The following is a 16,512-nucleotide window of genomic DNA, read 5'->3' as shown; positions in this document are numbered from 1 at the left end:
TCGCCTGCTGCTGGGCAAAAATTAGGTCGGGGCGCGCCTCAATGCAGAGCCGAAGCGGCAACTGAAGGCCCCAGGCAGTTTCGTCGCGGGGTGGTCCCAGCGCGCTGTGGCACTTGTGGCACAAGGGGGCCAGGGGACCGGGGGGCGTGTGTCTTGGGGCGTGGTTCAGTGGACGGGGGCGCTGCAAGGCTGAGGCCAGGGTGATTGATCAGTGGCCCGATCAGCGGCCTCGGGGCTTTATCCAGTGGGCTTCAGTGGGCTCCCTGGGGTGACCAGCCGCCCAGCGCGGTAGAGAACCCCGCGCCCTGGGTCTTGAGGGGTCCCGAATTGGTTCCAGCTGGGAAAAAGCTCCGATCGATTGGTTACGGCGCTTCTAGAGACACTCGGGATCGCCATGATGGTTGCCCGGATGAGTCAATCCAGCAGACGGCCGCCGACGTCAACGTGGCATCCATGGTCCAAAGCCAGCGCAGCCTCATTTACGCATCTGGAGCGACTGATCGGTGAGGGCCTTTGACAAACAGCCCTTACTTAACCACGCAACAGGTTAAGGCAGCCACTCGTTGGCCCGGGATCAAGCCACCAGAGATAACAGTTGACAAACAAAGGGATGCATGGAGCTTCAGCTCCCATCAGGTTGCCCAATCATAGGTAGATATTCTTCCTCTATTTCCTTTTTATCCTTGCGCCACGGGCTCATAATCCCAAACACATAGCAACTTATCATAGAAGCTAGTCGATACGCATCGCAACCCATCCCCCTGCCCGCCACGGACATAGTCGCTCCCATAATTCATGCTCTGATGCTCCTCAAATTGCGCTAAGACACGGCACGTCCAGTCTTGTTCGTTCTGGACTTCCATGTCAACTAGTCGGGCTCCGGCATGCATACAAGACGCCAATATCCGTATCCTGAGACCTCCGTCCCGCTGGCTGATATTGACCAGGTCCAGCCTCCACACGCCGCCCCCGAGATTTTCCTCCAGCACCAGCTCGACCCGCTTGAGACCGTAGGATTCGTGCAGATCGTGGATAATAAAGACACGTAGGTGATCATCGTAGCTTCCCGTCACAACCACCCTCCCCTTATCCTTCACGAAGAGTGGGAGTGGCAGTATTGCCGTGACACCGGCTGTATGTGTGCCCTTGATCGTGATGGGTGCGTACGGGCTCTCACAGGATAACACCTCATCAGCTCTGCCCAAGCTAAGGGACTGGTAACGAAGCATCGAGTCGTCTCCGCCACAATACACTGTCACCTCGGCATCATGTTTGCTGTCATCTAGTGAAGTGGGTGAGAAATTGATGCACCAGGCTTCCAGTGAATTCGCAACACCGAGATCGATCGAGGAATCTGTAATTCGATGCTCGTCATCTAAACACAGCAACCTCGCCGCGCCCGTCGAGGTCGTGACTCCTATCACGTTTGCGTCCAGTGGATGCCAGTTGCATTGTAAAAACAAGACATCTTCGTCGATATCGTCGCATCTGCTGGTCGCAATGTGCTTAAGTGGAGATGCGGCATCCTCCATTGGGTCCAACTTGAATACGGCGAGCGTCCCGGTACTTGAAACCACGGCGAGGATGTCATGTTTGTCCGAAGCGGGATGAAAACGGAGATCCAAGATGGCTGATGGCTGTGAAACTGTTTGCACCAGGGTTCTATGAAGCTATGTATGAGCAAGCTGTTCTGAGGCTGGAAATTAGTGAGTAAATGGAAACTTACAGTTCTGTACCCTCAATCCTGTATACTAGAAGGCTTCCATTGCGGTTCTGGGGCGTCTTTGTCGAGTCATCTCCCTCCTCGCCGTCACCAGCATCTGTTTGCCCCGCCGTCTGGTCTCGTTCGAGATTGTACGTGCCCACGACAAACAGTTCAGGATGCGCGGGACAGAACTGAATGCAGCTTGGCGGAAGGTCCAAAGTCAGCGAGACCTTGGAAGACACAACATTTTGTGAAGCCATCTTTCTTAGGGTGTTTCATTTACGCCCAGGCGCTTCTGATATGTCAATTTTTGTGACGGGTTTTTTTTTGGGTTGGGAGGGAAGCCAAGTAGCGGTACAGCGGCCTATTGACAGGTGACGGCAGTGCGTGCGGCGGGGCAAACGGGTCGGGTGGCTTGCCGTCTGCCGGGGTACAGAGCTAAACGACCCCGGACGCGATCCGGGAGACGCGACCGAGTGATTCACAGCAGAAGAACGGCGTGGATTTTAAACCAGGTTCAAATCAGGCTACGGCAGGGTTCATGTTTGACAAACTCAGCCTTTGATTTATTCCTTTCGAGTTCCCGGGGCCGCTGGTGGTTGGTTTGCCCGCTCGAGATATGGCCCCTGCAACAACAAGCGCCGAACTTGCTTCTGTCATTTCTAGTGTCGTCCTCCTCTACGGCCTGGCCGGAGCCTCGAAGGCCCCAGAACGTGACAATCCCCTGAGCAAGACCTGAGCAAGGCCTGAGCAACTTCAACTTCAAAAGTTATCGGCGAAATTGACCTAATCATCTCTCTCCCTCTCTCCCTCTCCCCCTCGCCCCAGCAGCACATCAGCTATTGTTACTGCGACGAGCACCCACCTTGGCAAGGTAGCCTTGGCACGTTCAGGCTAGGTAAAGGTGCCGACTCCGGCTGGTCCTTGTCTCGAATACGTGGTTGTAGACTACTCTGAGGCCCCTCGATATCATCAAGATGGAGCTATCAGACGACTCTGATTTCTATGGTAGCACTTCTCAAACGCAAGAAACATCGAAGAGTAGCAAGCTAACCTCCACGCAGGTGACGACGAGACCGTTCTCGGACTACATCGCCGCGTCAATGATTTCGATGCAGAAGCCTGGATTATCCAGCACCTTGAAACTCCAGGCCGACCACTTCCCCATAAGAGCGTCGTTGTCGACATGTCCCATCTTCACAATCCATATGCAGGAGTTCCCTACGCATGGCAGACCACCGAGACGGTGGATGCATTTCTCCATCGCCTCCCTCCCAAGACCACGGACCAGACCGAGAACACGCCCTGGATTTTCATATGCAACCCGTTCATTTCGCGAGTGGAGAAAGCCCTGGCTGAGAGTCAGGCCAGCAAAGGTAACGAGGATGAGGCACCCGAAGAGGAGGGCAGTAGGACTAAGCTTGTCATCGACGGGGGGATGGAGCGGCTTTCGCTCGTCACTAGCTTCACTGAGGGCATGAGAAAGGCTCCGAAGGCGGAATCTACACAGAACCGAGAGATCGCCAAGGAGAGGAAAAGGGCCGTCGAGGATATATTGAGTCTTGCACATGCAGGGAGAGTCAAGGCCGGCAAGGTATGTTTGCACACTAGCAAGGCCCTGTCATTCAACTGACCGTATCAGTGGATGCTCTTCTGTACTCCCGCCGAGGTCAATGATGTATGGGAAATCGTAGCCAAAGCCACGGCCAAAAACGAGCTGGGAATCGCTGCCAAGGTCTTGCCAAGGCCAGTTCTCGAAGATCCGAGAAAGGATCGCCTCATCTGCGTGTATACAAGCGACTTCAAGGACAAAGCTGATGTAGCTCGAGTTCTCCAGAAGCTTCGAGAGCTCAAGCTGGTTGAGGCCCGGGGACGGCCCATCTATTACAAGCCAGGTAAGTGAGCCACAGCCATAAGGTAGCCCGACTTGACTGACAGTTCAGATATATTTACATATCTTGGGGTAGCTTCTGGCAATCCTTGGGGGTTGAAAGCATCCATATACAATTCTATTGGTATCTTTGGACAGTGAAGATGAGATGGGGCGCAATAGGTATTCGTGGCGGTTGAACAAAACAGTGAATAGGAAGCCAATCAGAGAGAGAGCAGAGAGTGTTGCGAGACGTACGATATCTAAGAATACCCGGACATGTATCCGTGAGCAAATGGGATGATTTGAAAACATATCTCTGTCGTGACTGTAGCGACAGCTGAATTGATCTTCGCACTAGTAGGACGAGAAAGCTATGAAGTACATGAACCCTAAGAAGTCGGGCAACCTTAATAGAACTACATTATAATCCCTTTTTTTCAGGTTAAGTTTAACCTCTTTGTCTTCCATCGTTGCAGAGCCATTGTCAGATAAGCGTTGGGATAACATTTTGCGCTTCGTTCGGTTGCTGTTGAGGGATATTATTCCTCTTATGGTGAGTAGGGCTTTTGGGAACGCCGTGGTAGGGCAAGAATTACGAGCTCGAATAAGGACGAGTCGGTGCATGACATTATGTGTCGTGTTTTCTGGGCATACTTCAACAATTCACCTACGAGCAAAGTGGTGATCATGACCACCCCTCTTCCGAATCCTTTGGCAATGCCATAAAATAGGCCATGAAATGACACCATCTGCTTGCCATCGCCGGTCTCGGTATACCTCTTATAAAAGAATACCTGAGGAAGTTGGTAAAACATAAAAACATGACATATCAACGCCAACGCCAATATAGTTGTTCCACAGCCGACATATCGCTCCCTGATCAACATCCATAAATGCTCCACGCTCGTCCTTCCGTAATACCAGCCGTTAAAACCCATAACCAGACCCAGATCCCATAGGTAACCAAAATTCGCCAGGGCCAAGGCCCTTGTGGTGTAAAAAACCGCAACTGCGCCGAACCTAAACCACGTGCCCGTCAAACGAGTCCGGATCGGCGTCAATGTCAGGGACTTTGAGAGGCAGAACCAATCGGTAGGCGCTGTTTCCGTTGAGGTAGTAACGGTGCAACTTCTTGGAGCGGACGAAGCCGAGGCGCTCATACAGGCGCATAGCAGGGATGTTGGTCTCCTCCGTCTCGAGGACAATCTCGTCAGCATTGCGTTTTGTCATGGCATCGAGGGCCTTCTTGACGAGAGCGGTGGCAATGCCATGTCCGCGGAAAGAGGACGCGACAGCCAGCATGGCTATGTAACCCCGGCGGGTAGGATTGGAGTGCGATGCATGGACTTCCAACTTGCAGATAATGACGCCGATAAGGGAGGAGTCTGCTGGGTTCAGGGCCTGGGGCGGGTGAGTGAGAGGCATGATGCGAGATTCCAAGCCCAACGGGAACGAACCATGAAGCAGAGATGGGCCCATTGGCACAGAAAGTAGCGGTAGACATAGATGCTATATGGCTCGCTCAAGTCCTTTGCGATTAGGGTGCGGATGGCAGGGAGATAGTCGGCCTCGAGGGCATGCTCATACTGGACGTAGCGCAACTCGCCGGGTAGGTCGTCGATTTTGGTTATGTCCATGCCGGGTTGGATTCTCCCTGGGGGTTGCGGTTTGATAGGGCTGCACAGTGAGGGTCTTTGGCTGGAGGTGTTGGTCTTTTTGAGGTTGGGGCAGAAGTGGATCTCAGAGCTCCGTTTACGTCTGCAGCTTGCACTGAGAAAGATAAGTGGTGAGACAGACGGGCCAGACCAGTAGAGGAAACGAGTTGCGGAGTCGACTGTAGTATAGAGCACTAATGGACCTGAAGTTGGAATACGGGAGGAGAAGTCGAGGAGATGTACTGAGGATTGATGCGTTGGTGGTGTTGGTGTTGGTAACCGGTATGACTGATGTGGTGGCGATTCCTCATGCAAGCCGACAGTACGGACAAGTCGCCGGGTGGTGGGCGGACGAGCCCGCAGCCTAAAGTTGAAGTGGCACGCCGCGCAGGGAGATGCGCTCAGTGGCCGGCGCAGGCGGGGTTAGCAGCGATTGCGGCGTGCGGGCGCGATTATAGAGGGGGAGGTGGTGACTTGGTGGGGGAGGTTGTAGTGGGGGCAGCTCACAGCCAGCACGAGTCCCACGAGTCACCTCGAGTCACTCCAGTTCCACAGCCAATTAACAGACAGCGCCCTGTGGTGGCTTGCTCAGGGCTGCCTAGGGCTGTCGTTCAGCGGGCGGCTGAGCCAAGGCCTGGACAAGTCGACTCTGTTCAGGGTTACATCCCTCCCAAGCAGCGCTGGACATGTGATGCGACCATGGCGGCATTGACGGATCCCTGGACGCCAGCCCTGGACACCAGGCGCGGCATCCGCAGCCAAGCTCCAAGCTGCACGAGCCAGTTCTCGCCGTTGACGTCAGACGCCCTGCCTATCAGGCACGGGCAGCATGTCTCTGGCGCAAAAAATAAACGTGCGAGCGCGACCAACAGTGAGATTGCTGCGCGGCGTCGCAAAGCCTGCCCTCATGCCACGCCATTGAGGCTCCGGCACTTCGGGTCTTGGAAGAAGCCGACATCTCAACCACAGAAACCCGCTTTCCCGCGCTCTCCTGCGCCTGCTGTCCGGCCTGAGCTCTGAATCCCGAAACTCCGACTATTCGCTGTTACATTTCCCGTAGTCCCGCCAGGCCGGCGTCTGCGGGACCCGTTTTTCTCTTTCGCGCATCAGCGTCATAGGTGGTCCTAGCTGCTTGCTCAACCTCGACGGCATTTGTCGCTTGTGATCGGCCAGCTCCCTTAAATCTTGGTCCTTCTCAACATTCCGGCTTCCCTCGATTTGCTCCCCCATCGCTCCTCAAGGCCTCCCGCGCCCCCCAAGAGGCCCGCCGCTCCAATCTTACACCATGGCGAGCACGATCCGACGCCGCAATGTCCCTGAGACCAAGACCGTCGAGACCGAAGAGATCGATGTCGACGACAACCCAGCCACGCAATCAACCACCGTCCATGTGGTCGAGCATCCGCATAAGACCCGGAAACGCCGGAACACCTTCATATTCCTTCTCGGTATTCTCTTCGGCTTGATTGCCGCCGGCTTCTTCGCCTCAAGCAACGACTTGATCGGCCTCCCCGAGTTTTCCGATCTTTCCGTCGAGACCCTCCTGGATGTCTTGCCCGCCGGTCTGGTCAAAGATATGCGCGATCTGATCCAAGGCGAACGAGAGGTTTCGGACGCTTATGAGTCGTTCTCCGTCGGAACCAAGGCCCGCGCCGAGGGGCTCGAGGCACACCACCCTATGATCATGGTCCCCGGTGTCATCTCGACCGGTCTTGAATCGTGGGGGACCGCTAATATCTCCCGAGCATACTTCAGAAAGCGACTTTGGGGAAGCTGGACCATGATGAGGGCCCTGGTCATGGATAAGGATGTATGGAAGAAGCATGTTATGCTTGACAAGCGGACCGGCCTAGATCCTCCTTTGGTTAAGCTGAGGGCTGCCCAGGGCTTCGATGCGACCGACTTTTTCGTGACAGGATACTGGATTTGGAACAAAATCTTTGAAAACTTGGCATCCATCGGCTACGACCCAACCAACTCGTACACAGCCTCTTACGACTGGCGACTGTCCTATTCAAACCTCGAGGTCCGAGACCAGTACTTTAGCAGGCTCAAGTCATACATCGAAACCGGCGTCTCCACTGGGGGCAAGAAAGCGGTCTTGGCATCACACAGCATGGGTAGCCAGGTCCTCTACTACTTCCTCCAGTGGGTAGAATCTGAGCGCGGCGGCCGTGGTGGACACGATTGGGTCGAGCGTCATATCGACTCCTGGATCAACATTAGCGGTTGCATGCTCGGCGCTGTCAAGGGTTTAACGGCCCTTCTGTCTGGCGAGATGCGGGATACTGCTCAGCTCAACCCATTTGCCATTTACGGACTCGAAAAGTTCCTGGGCAAGGAAGAGAGAGCGGAGATCTTCCGCGCTATGCCTGGAATCTCGTCGATGCTTCCCATCGGAGGGAATGCTGTCTGGGGTGATTTGAATTGGGCGCCGGATGATCTGCCAGGCCAGAACTTCTCCTACGGGTCCCTGTTGAATTTCAGGGCCGGTGCGAACTGGACCACGCCCGATCGCAACTTGACTGTCGATTCTTCAATGGAGTACCTATTCAACACTACTGAGGATTGGTACCAAGACATGCTCAAGGGCAGCTACTCCCGCGGCGTCGCGCACACTGTGGCAGAGGTCGAGGCCAATAGGAAAGACCCTAGGAAATGGATCAACCCTCTCGAGACTAGACTTCCCTTGGCACCGAGCCTAAAGATCTTCTGCTTCTATGGGGTTGGCAAGCCAACTGAGCGGGCGTACTACTACCGCGCGCCCGACCAGCCGGCGTTGACCACCCTCAACATCACCATCGACACAGGCTACGTCGCGGGAGAAGTCGACCATGGCGTCATCATGGGTGAGGGTGACGGTACTGTGAATCTCATTAGCACCGGCTACATGTGCAATCGCGGTTGGCATATGAAGCGATACAACCCGGCCGGGCTCAAAGTGACAGTTGTAGAGATGCCCCATGAACCCGATAGGTTCAACCCGCGTGGAGGACCTCGAACGGCTGATCACGTTGACATCCTAGGCCGGCACAACCTGAACGAGCTGCTGCTCATGGTAGCGGCCGGCAAGGGCGACACCATCATGGACCACGTGATCAGCAACATCAATGAATACGCAGACAAGGTCAAGATTTACGACGAGGAATAGGAGAGTTCTTAGAGTGTGGTCCTCCTCGGAGGCTTGTTCGGGTGTATTGGACTGGGCTTGCTGGGAAACGGATTTTGGCGTTAGGGACTGCGCATCAAGAGAGGGCTAGGATTTGTGGTTTCTGGCGCGATACCCTCGCCTGCGTTGAAAGCAGAGATAGAATAGGAGAGAGTCCTCGAAGACTAGGTTCTGGCTTTGTGTATTTACCCGATTGCTTGATTGGCGGGGTTGTCTTGGGCGCAGTTGGGATGATAATGGATGATGGATGATGGATGACCCGGCCCATGACTTACATGGAACCCCCGCAGCCCCAAACATGTGGCCGTCTCGCGCTGTGATTTGCGGTGGTTTGCTAAAAAATTCCACTGCTCCCTACAAGCTGTGTGGGATATATTACTGTCTGGTTTCTTTGGTTTCAGCTCGCTAGCCGCTTGCAGTGTCCTGTCGTCTTCGTGTTGGTGGTGGTGGTCATGCCAAGCCCATGTCAAACCCGCCACCGGATGAAGTGACGGCACGACGGCGCGCCCACTCCAAAGCAAGTCGACCACAATCTCGACCCCGCCACTCACTCCACCACTCCACCGGCAACTTGCAACTTGCAACCCACTCTCTCACTTCCCAACTCCTGCTCCATGTTGGAGATGACCTCTGCCTCTGCCAACCATTGTCAGCCGGCCCGTCATCTCCTCGACCACCTCTAGAGCATCTTTCGTCGAGGCCGGCCAAGACCCGATGCTGTCGCGGCCGCGCACATACTGCACCGAGCACCATGGCGGATTTCCACGACGCTGCCCTCTCGCCTGAGGAGGAGGAACGGCTCTGGGCTGGTGGGTTGGTTCAGCGATGATGCAGTCGCACAACGTGACAAGTCTGTGAGGACTGACACGACAGACCGGCAGATCTCGACCGATGCGTCTCGACCAAATGCGACAGCCACGAGACGATCGACGACGCCCTCCGCTCCTGGCTCGACCTCGCCACGCAGCTCCGCGACCACTTCTCCGACTCCCACGATGACACTGCCGCCTGCGCCCACATGCTCCTCGCCGGCAACCTCTTCTGTGCTAACAAGGAATACATCCGTACGCAAATCATATACAGCCTGCTCCAGGAGGACGAGACGGGGCCGCTGCACGCCATCACCTGCTTCTTGCTGCTGGATGGTTGTCAGGATGAGACCACGTTTCCCCGCATGGTCAACGAGGCTTGCTTCCCCCGACTGCTTGAGCTGATCAATGGCCGCCAGCATGTTGACCCACGCTTGCACCGCCACCTGTTGCACCTCATGTACGAGATGTCGCGTATTGAGCGACTGCGAATGGAGGACCTGGTGCAGGTGAATGACGCTTTCGTCTCGTACCTGTTCCGGCTCATCGAAGAAGTGTCCGACGAGGATGACCCATATCACTATCCAACAATTAGAGTATTGGTAAGCGTCTCGCCGCGTCGTTGGCGTGCGGCCAATGCTAACCATGCGAACAGCTTGTTCTGAACGAGCAGTACATGCTCGCATCGACTGAACCCGCCGGCGACCCGGCGTCTCCCAACTCACCCCTAACAAACAGAATTGTCAAGTGCCTCAGCCTCCATGGACCGTCGTTTCGGACGTTTGGCGAGAATATCATACTACTGCTAAACCGGGAGACTGAGACGTCACTACAGCTTCTCATCCTCAAGCTGCTATACTTGCTCTTCACAAACAGGGCTACATACGAATATTTCTACACGAATGACCTGAGGGTGCTTCAAGATGTCATCATCCGCAATTTAATGGATCTCCCCGATGAGAAGATGTCCCTCAGACACACCTACCTGCGCGTGCTATACCCATTGCTGGCACACACGCAGCTCAGCCAGCCGCCATACTACAGACAAGATGAGATTCACCGGGTGTTGAATATCCTACGAGGCTCGCACAATGCGCATTTTGCACCCGCCGACGAGACGACGCTGCGCCTGGTCGAGCGGGTGGCCAAGGTGAAGTGGGTGGAGGAAGTAGACCATGGCAGCCCCGGAGCGGGCGAGGCCGAGGTGGCGCGCAAGTTCCTGGGCATCAGTCTGTCGCACTCCGAGAGCTCGAGTAGCATCAGCGTCGGAGACGTCGCGGCCGTGATGGAAAAACCAGGAGTGCAAACGCCGAGCCGGGCCGGAGAAGCGGTGCCGGACGGCGACGATACCGAAACTTCAGAAGGGGGAGTGACCATGACCGTCAGGGCCAAGAAGCCTCTCCCTGCAGTTCCCAAGCACCGGCACGGAATCCCATTCTCTCAGCCAGGGAAGGTGCACGTCAACGGAGGCGCCAAGAAGACACCCCCCAAGGCACCACCGCCAAGACGGTTTGGGAGGATGAGAACGGCTGAACGCCCTCCAGCAGAACCCACCATTGATACGGTTTCAGAACAAGAAGCATGAACCGGGAATCTTATCCCCGCAATGATTGTCCGATACCCGCAGCGGGAAAACGCGAGCATTTGCAGATTAGTGTAGCAATAAGGCGTGGTCATTCAAACGACAGGCAAGCCATGAGATCTACATATAGTGCTAAAACAACATCGTCATGGCGCTAAGGAGATCTGGTTTCACGACGGCGTTGTGGAGCTTTCGTTGGGCACAGAGCATGGGACAGGCGTTCAGGGTCGTTTGGGAGATTGCAGATCGACGGGAGGCCTCATCACTCTTGTCGAGTATCACGTATTCACAGTATGGCCATGTATAGATTTCCCGTGAGAGGGGGGAAAACGTACATTTACGATGTTCGACGGCATGTGACGATGGCATCACAGCTGAGAGACAGCGTGGTGCGTGGTGACACAGGCATCGCCTCAGTTCACAGGTTCAGGCGACTTGGACCATGTCATGTTTCGGGGAGTTAGCACGGTTTGAAGGAAGGTAACCAACTCTTGGAGTGGATGCAATGAAAACATGGATTTATGGCATGTGTTGTGCATTGAACCAGACGTGGCCGAATTTCATCGGATCTAAGACGTGAGGTTTAAAAAAAACATATTGATGAAGTCACAACGTCACTCGGCGGTTACAGGATGTCGGTAGCCCCTGGGCATCAAACATCAAGTTCCGCGACTCGGAGCACTCCCAGCCGGATCGGGCTCCTTAGATGAGCAGATGGTGCTTTGAGCTGCACGCACTAAAATGGACATGGCGATCGAGGTGAATGACGCTGGGTAATGTAAGTACTAGGATTAGCAGGGATGAATTGGAGTCTTCAGACAGACAGACAGACAGACAGACAGACAGTTGGCAACTGCGGCAGCATCCCTGCACGAAAGAGGGTCGGACGGTCGGACGGTCGGACCAAAACACTAAACAAGCCAGCGCGCAGATCTGGAGGCGGAGATGCCGAGGCCCTGAACGCCGGCGCTCACAAGGGGACTGCCGGACCCCGGTGAGGATCGTGGCGGAGCAGAGCTGTCGCGGGATGACGAAGGTCGCGCTCGCAGCGACAGATGAAGGCATCACCAGCAGCACGGGTGCGAGAAGCGCCGAGTTGTTGGAACCTTGGAGCGGGACGTAGTAGTGGCGTCCGTCGACGTCATCGGTGGGAATGGATGTGGTGGGGAAAACTGGGCTGCAACCAGCTGCAAGTTCGCGGCCTGGGGATGGGGAAGGGTACGTGGCGGGACTTGTGTCTTGCGGTTGGAGTCCCCCACGATGCGTGCTGCAATGGGTCGTTTGTGCCTGATAGAGGGCGGGTTGGAGAGGCTTGAAGCAGATCGAGGTACCTGCAGGTACCGTCCTGTCGGACTTGGGTGGTGATCAGCCATTCGGGTGTAAGTGCTGGGACGCTTGGCGGCCATGGCACCGGGTGGTTGTAGAACCGATGGGTGATGGACGGCCGACTGGATGAACTTTCTGGTTTTCATGTGCAATATTGCTGGCAGAGCTGCATCATCCTTTTTTCGCCATCGTTGCTGGCCTGTTTCTTTCCTCGTTCCGCCATCTGACATTTCGCGGACGGTCCCTTGGTTCAGCTCTGCTCTGTTCTTGTTCTGCTCTGATTTGCTCAATAAGCAAACGCTAGACCAACTCACCCCCGCTGGATCTTCCCTCGAACTGCTGCCGCCTCCTGCCGTCCATCCTGTGGCACTGGCGTCATCCCGCCGTCCATCTCCGTTGCCCGTCGTCCGCACGACCCCGGCCCCAGCCCGCGGTGGAGACGATGCCCATTGCTCCCATCGCCAGCTGAGCTACGGAGTATTGCGCGAAGCACACCAGCCGACAAGGTGCCCTCCTCGAAGCTGCCTTTGTCTCGGCCCAAACCTAACATATCCCCAACGCAGCAGCGCCCTGCCATACCTCGCCTAGCAGAGTGCCTCTAGGGGCTTTCGTACTAGCCTCGCAGTGGAGTACAGTGGGTTCCCCTCCACGACTCGGCCTCCTAGCGCTGTTCCTCAGGGAGACCACCCGTGTGCCAACTACGTAGGTCCGTAGTGCGTGTGCGCCCATTGCGTCAACACCATCCGCCCGTCACCTGGAAGTTTACCTTCCACTGAATCTTGGTTGCGCACATCTCGCCCATCCAACTACCACACGCCCTTCCCCCCCTCCTTCCTCTCCCTCCTCCATTCACGACGCCATCCATCCATACGTCTTCCTCGCCGACTCTGACGGAGCCCTCCTTTCCCTCCCACTCGCTCGCTAGTTGCCAGCGGGAGGCATATAGCGCCACCTTCGCCATGGATCTGCCTCCGTCCCAATCCCAGGCCCATTCTCAGACTCTCCCTCATCACCATCCTTCCTCCGCTCCTCAAAACTCTTACTATCCCTACTCATATCCTCAATCTCCCTCTCCGGCCTCCTCCACCGCCGCCGCCGACTACCAGCGCACCACCGCCGCCAACACCGCCGCCAACTCCAATTCCAACTCGCGCCCACGGTACGACGACGACTCGGCGAACAACAGCTACAACCACTCTCTGGCCGTGCCGCAGCCGCAACATCCGCAACCCGTCGGACGCTTCACCGAGGAATGGGGCGCCTCCCAGCGCGGCTCCTCCATTGTTGACGGCCACCACGTCTCCGGCTCCAACATGCAGCGCGCCGCCTCGGTCCACAGCTTCAATGCGGGCGACGACCAGCAGTTGCCCGTCCGCAACAACACTCTTAAGAAGAAGAACTCGCTGCGACGCAATGGCAGTCTAAAGCGCAGCAGCAGCCGTCGTAGCATGAGGGCTGGCAGCGTCAAGAGTCTTGCCTTGCAGTCCACTTCCGACCCCGACGAGGCCCACAGCGCCTTCCACTGTCCCATACCAACTACAGGCAACCCGACTGACGTCCTCTCCAACCGATTCCAGTGTAAGCTTTGTCTCCTTCTTGACACCAGTGGCCTTTCTGTGTCCGGTTTGTTCCCAAGCTAATCCCTCGTGTCCAGCTTGGAGAAAGGTCCTCAAGGATCTCATCGCATACTTCAGAGAGATTCAGTCGCACTACGAAAATCGCTCCAAATCTCTCCTCAAGCTCGCCAACGTCTCCAACAACATATCTGCCCCGCCCGGCTTCCTCACTACTGCCGGCATCGATGATGCGCTGCAGTTCCTCCGCACCTACAACAAAAATGCCATCGTCGAAGCCAACAAGGCCAAGGAGATCGAGGAGGACGTCATCCTTGCTCTCACTGGCCTGAGGAGCGACTTACAGCAAAAGATCAAGGAGATCAAAAATCTGTCAGGCGATTTTAAGAACTCGGTCGAGAAGGAAATGGAGAACACCCGCAAGACAGTGCGGAACCTCAGCGACGTCTTAGGCAAGAATGAGCTCGATGAATCCTTGACGACCGGCAAGCAAGATCCCTACATCCTTCGATTAGCCGTCGATCGCCAGGTTGAGCGCCAAATTGACGAGGAGAACTATCTTCACCAGGTATATGCCCACAAGCCCTTTCCCTATAGATGCAAGAATTTCTCAACTCTAACTCAATTCAGGCGTATCTCAACCTGGAAAACTCGGGTCGAGAGCTAGAATCAATCGTGGTTGGGGAAATCCAGAAGGCATACAATGCCTATGCTGGAGTCCTCAAGCGCGAAGCCGACAATGCTTACAACGTCATTGGAGAGCTTCGGGAGGGACCAATCTCAATGCCAAAGGACCAAGAATGGATTCACTTTGTGACCCACGACAACCAATTCGTCGACCCCAGCATCCCTCTCAGGGCTGCCGATCAGATTCATTACCCCGGTCAGGACCACGAGGCTGCCCAGGAAATCCGGGCCGGATTACTAGAGCGCAAGAGCAAGTACCTCAAGAGTTACACGGCCGGCTGGTAAGTCATTCCAAGTTTGCTGTCGCACGTCTTTGCTGACTTGTTTCTTAAGGTATGTTCTTTCTGCAACTCATCTTCACGAATTTAAATCAGCGGACAAGGCGCAAGCGCCAGTCATGTCCCTCTATTTGCCAGAACAAAAGCTAGGATCCCACTCCAGTGAAGGAGGCTCGTCGAACAAGTTCATTCTCAAGGGCCGACAGACCGGCACCATGCATCGCGGGCACACCTGGGTATTCCGTGCCGAAAGCCACGACACAATGATGGCCTGGTACGATGACATCAAAGCTCTCACCGAGAAGACCCCAGAGGAACGCAGCCAGTTCGTACGCAGCCATTCGCGAAGCATGAGCCGGTCATCGCGACGATCAGTTAGTAGCGACGGACTACTCGACGAGGACGACGAAGAACCCTTCTCGGCCGAAACCCAGATTTATGCCAACCCGGGAGCGCGACAGCACGACACGACACCCCGGCGGTCTCAAGCAGGTGGGCGGTTCCCATCTGATATCCAAGTCAATGCGCAACGTGGCTTACAGGCCTCTCATTCGCCTTCTAGTGTAAGCTCCAATTTCCAGGACCACCAGATGGACCCAATGGCACCATCTGTCACCGGTGCTCTGCTTGTACCGGCCACTGGAGGCAGCCGACAGGACCAGGACAACAACAATCTGGGCTACGGTGCTACCGACAGAACACCCATGGATGAGGTCCCTTCCCACGCCGCCATCGCCAACCAGAAGGCGCACTATGATGGTGTCAACCCGTATACGAGCGAACCGATTCAGCAGCGGGAGTCTGTGCAGCAACATCAGAACGGAGACTACTTCGTACCTGTTGTCATGGCTCAGAATCAAGGGTCTAGCACAGAGTTTGCCAACACGCAGGACAATCGAGACTTAAATCAATACGAGGAGTTGGTTGCGGCCGAACAGTTCAACAGCGAGCGTGAACAGCGCCAGACCAACGGTGCTATGGGGGGAAAGACTGTGAACGTGATGGCAGTCAATGGTGAAGGGTTCCCCAATCTGGGGGGCCCTGTTGTGAAGGATGAGGCTGTATCTGTTTCTGAGCGCGAGTCCTTGATGGACGATACCGACGACGATGACTCCACGCCAATCCGACCAACGGCTCAAACAGCCAGAAAGGAGAGCGTTCAGACCATCTCTAACCTACATATCCCAGGCGGATACCCCAAGAGCACTCCAGTTTGAAGTGGCCAGTGTGCCAATTCGGTTCTCTTTTGCACATTCAATATCCCAGTGTTGCTTTTTTTTCTCGTTCCCATGTACATGCGGTGGAGACGGGGTGGTTCAAAACCAGGGTTAGGAACTGTCAAGAGGCAGCAGGGCGTTCGTTACGATAGTGTTGCGTCATCATATCCTTCGTTAAGTTTTCAATTGGATATGATCCTTTTCTTTGTTAGCATTCCTGGTTGACTCTGCACAAGAAAAAGCGTTCCCTTTGATTTCATCGACTGTCGTTACTATGGTGGAGCGTCTTTTATTTACATCTATGAAAGATTACCTAGAGACCGTCATTACAGAGAATGAAGATCTTTTTCAATGCATAGGATATGGCAATAAACGTACCTAGCCACATGATTTGTACATGTCCAAATCCGACACACGCAAGCTTAAGCTCAGAAACTCGGTCCTTAATAAGCCTCTACTAAAGCAAAACTACCTACCCTAGAGCAGGACCGGGGCTCAACCAAGAAAAACTTGTCCAGGTCTGTGCTGTTCTCCTTACATTCATCTCAGTTTCACTACCCTCGCGCTTTAAACAACAAATGCCATGAGGCGCCTCCTTCCCTCGCAGGGCATCCTTCGATCTTTGAATCAGAGGCAT

The 16,512-nt window shown here is 55.2% G+C and overlaps 7 protein-coding genes across 7 annotated transcripts; 4 read left to right on the top strand and 3 right to left on the bottom strand.

Moving 5' to 3' along the window:
• Nucleotides 1–540: 540 nt before the first annotated feature.
• BGZ61DRAFT_517393 (uncharacterized protein) lies at nt 541–2,054 on the bottom strand. The gene is made up of 2 exons (XM_046252333.1): nt 1,727–2,054; nt 541–1,662 (listed from the first exon to the last, which is right to left on the bottom strand). Exons 1-2 carry the CDS (start codon nt 1,963–1,965, stop codon nt 678–680), a joined length of 1,224 nt encoding a protein of 407 aa, XP_046105713.1. The 5' UTR covers nt 1,966–2,054; the 3' UTR covers nt 541–677.
• A 585-nt stretch (nt 2,055–2,639) lies between these two features.
• On the top strand, nt 2,640–4,008 carry BGZ61DRAFT_227679 (uncharacterized protein). The gene is made up of 4 exons (XM_046238184.1): nt 2,640–2,713; nt 2,770–3,299; nt 3,348–3,600; nt 3,649–4,008. The coding sequence occupies exons 1-4, from the start codon at nt 2,683–2,685 to the stop codon at nt 3,735–3,737; spliced, it is 903 nt and encodes a 300-aa protein (XP_046105712.1). The 5' UTR covers nt 2,640–2,682; the 3' UTR covers nt 3,738–4,008.
• A 590-nt stretch (nt 4,009–4,598) lies between these two features.
• On the bottom strand, nt 4,599–5,215 carry BGZ61DRAFT_477421 (acyl-CoA N-acyltransferase; the record flags this gene model as incomplete). Its single annotated transcript, XM_046248892.1, has 2 exons — nt 4,599–4,979; nt 5,036–5,215. 2 exons carry the CDS (start codon nt 5,213–5,215, stop codon nt 4,599–4,601), a joined length of 561 nt encoding a protein of 186 aa, XP_046105711.1.
• A 1,303-nt stretch (nt 5,216–6,518) lies between these two features.
• BGZ61DRAFT_349989 (Lecithin:cholesterol acyltransferase-domain-containing protein) lies at nt 6,519–8,384 on the top strand (the record flags this gene model as incomplete). Its single annotated transcript, XM_046240190.1, has 1 exon — nt 6,519–8,384. The coding sequence occupies one exon, from the start codon at nt 6,519–6,521 to the stop codon at nt 8,382–8,384; it is 1,866 nt and encodes a 621-aa protein (XP_046105710.1).
• A 769-nt stretch (nt 8,385–9,153) lies between these two features.
• Nucleotides 9,154–10,796, top strand: BGZ61DRAFT_531939 (uncharacterized protein; the record flags this gene model as incomplete). The annotated part of the gene is made up of 3 exons (XM_046253795.1): nt 9,154–9,215; nt 9,276–9,813; nt 9,867–10,796. 3 exons carry the CDS (start codon nt 9,154–9,156, stop codon nt 10,794–10,796), a joined length of 1,530 nt encoding a protein of 509 aa, XP_046105709.1.
• A 656-nt stretch (nt 10,797–11,452) lies between these two features.
• BGZ61DRAFT_576407 (uncharacterized protein) lies at nt 11,453–12,963 on the bottom strand (the record flags this gene model as incomplete). The annotated part of the gene is made up of 4 exons (XM_046256220.1): nt 12,434–12,963; nt 12,135–12,380; nt 11,768–12,060; nt 11,453–11,562 (listed from the first exon to the last, which is right to left on the bottom strand). Exons 1-4 carry the CDS (start codon nt 12,694–12,696, stop codon nt 11,453–11,455), a joined length of 912 nt encoding a protein of 303 aa, XP_046105708.1. The 5' UTR covers nt 12,697–12,963.
• Nucleotides 12,964–13,078: 115 nt separating this feature from the next.
• On the top strand, nt 13,079–15,875 carry BGZ61DRAFT_493523 (uncharacterized protein; the record flags this gene model as incomplete). Its single annotated transcript, XM_046250661.1, has 4 exons — nt 13,079–13,697; nt 13,774–14,261; nt 14,324–14,661; nt 14,714–15,875. The coding sequence occupies 4 exons, from the start codon at nt 13,079–13,081 to the stop codon at nt 15,873–15,875; spliced, it is 2,607 nt and encodes an 868-aa protein (XP_046105707.1).
• Between the last annotated feature and the right edge of the window lie 637 nt (nt 15,876–16,512).

The sequence above is a fragment of the Ilyonectria robusta genome (assembly GCF_021365365.1).
Source record: "Ilyonectria robusta strain PMI_751 chromosome Unknown BGZ61scaffold_8, whole genome shotgun sequence".
Lineage (NCBI taxonomy): Eukaryota > Fungi > Ascomycota > Sordariomycetes > Hypocreales > Nectriaceae > Ilyonectria > Ilyonectria robusta.
This window is presented reverse-complemented; position numbering and strand designations above follow the sequence as displayed.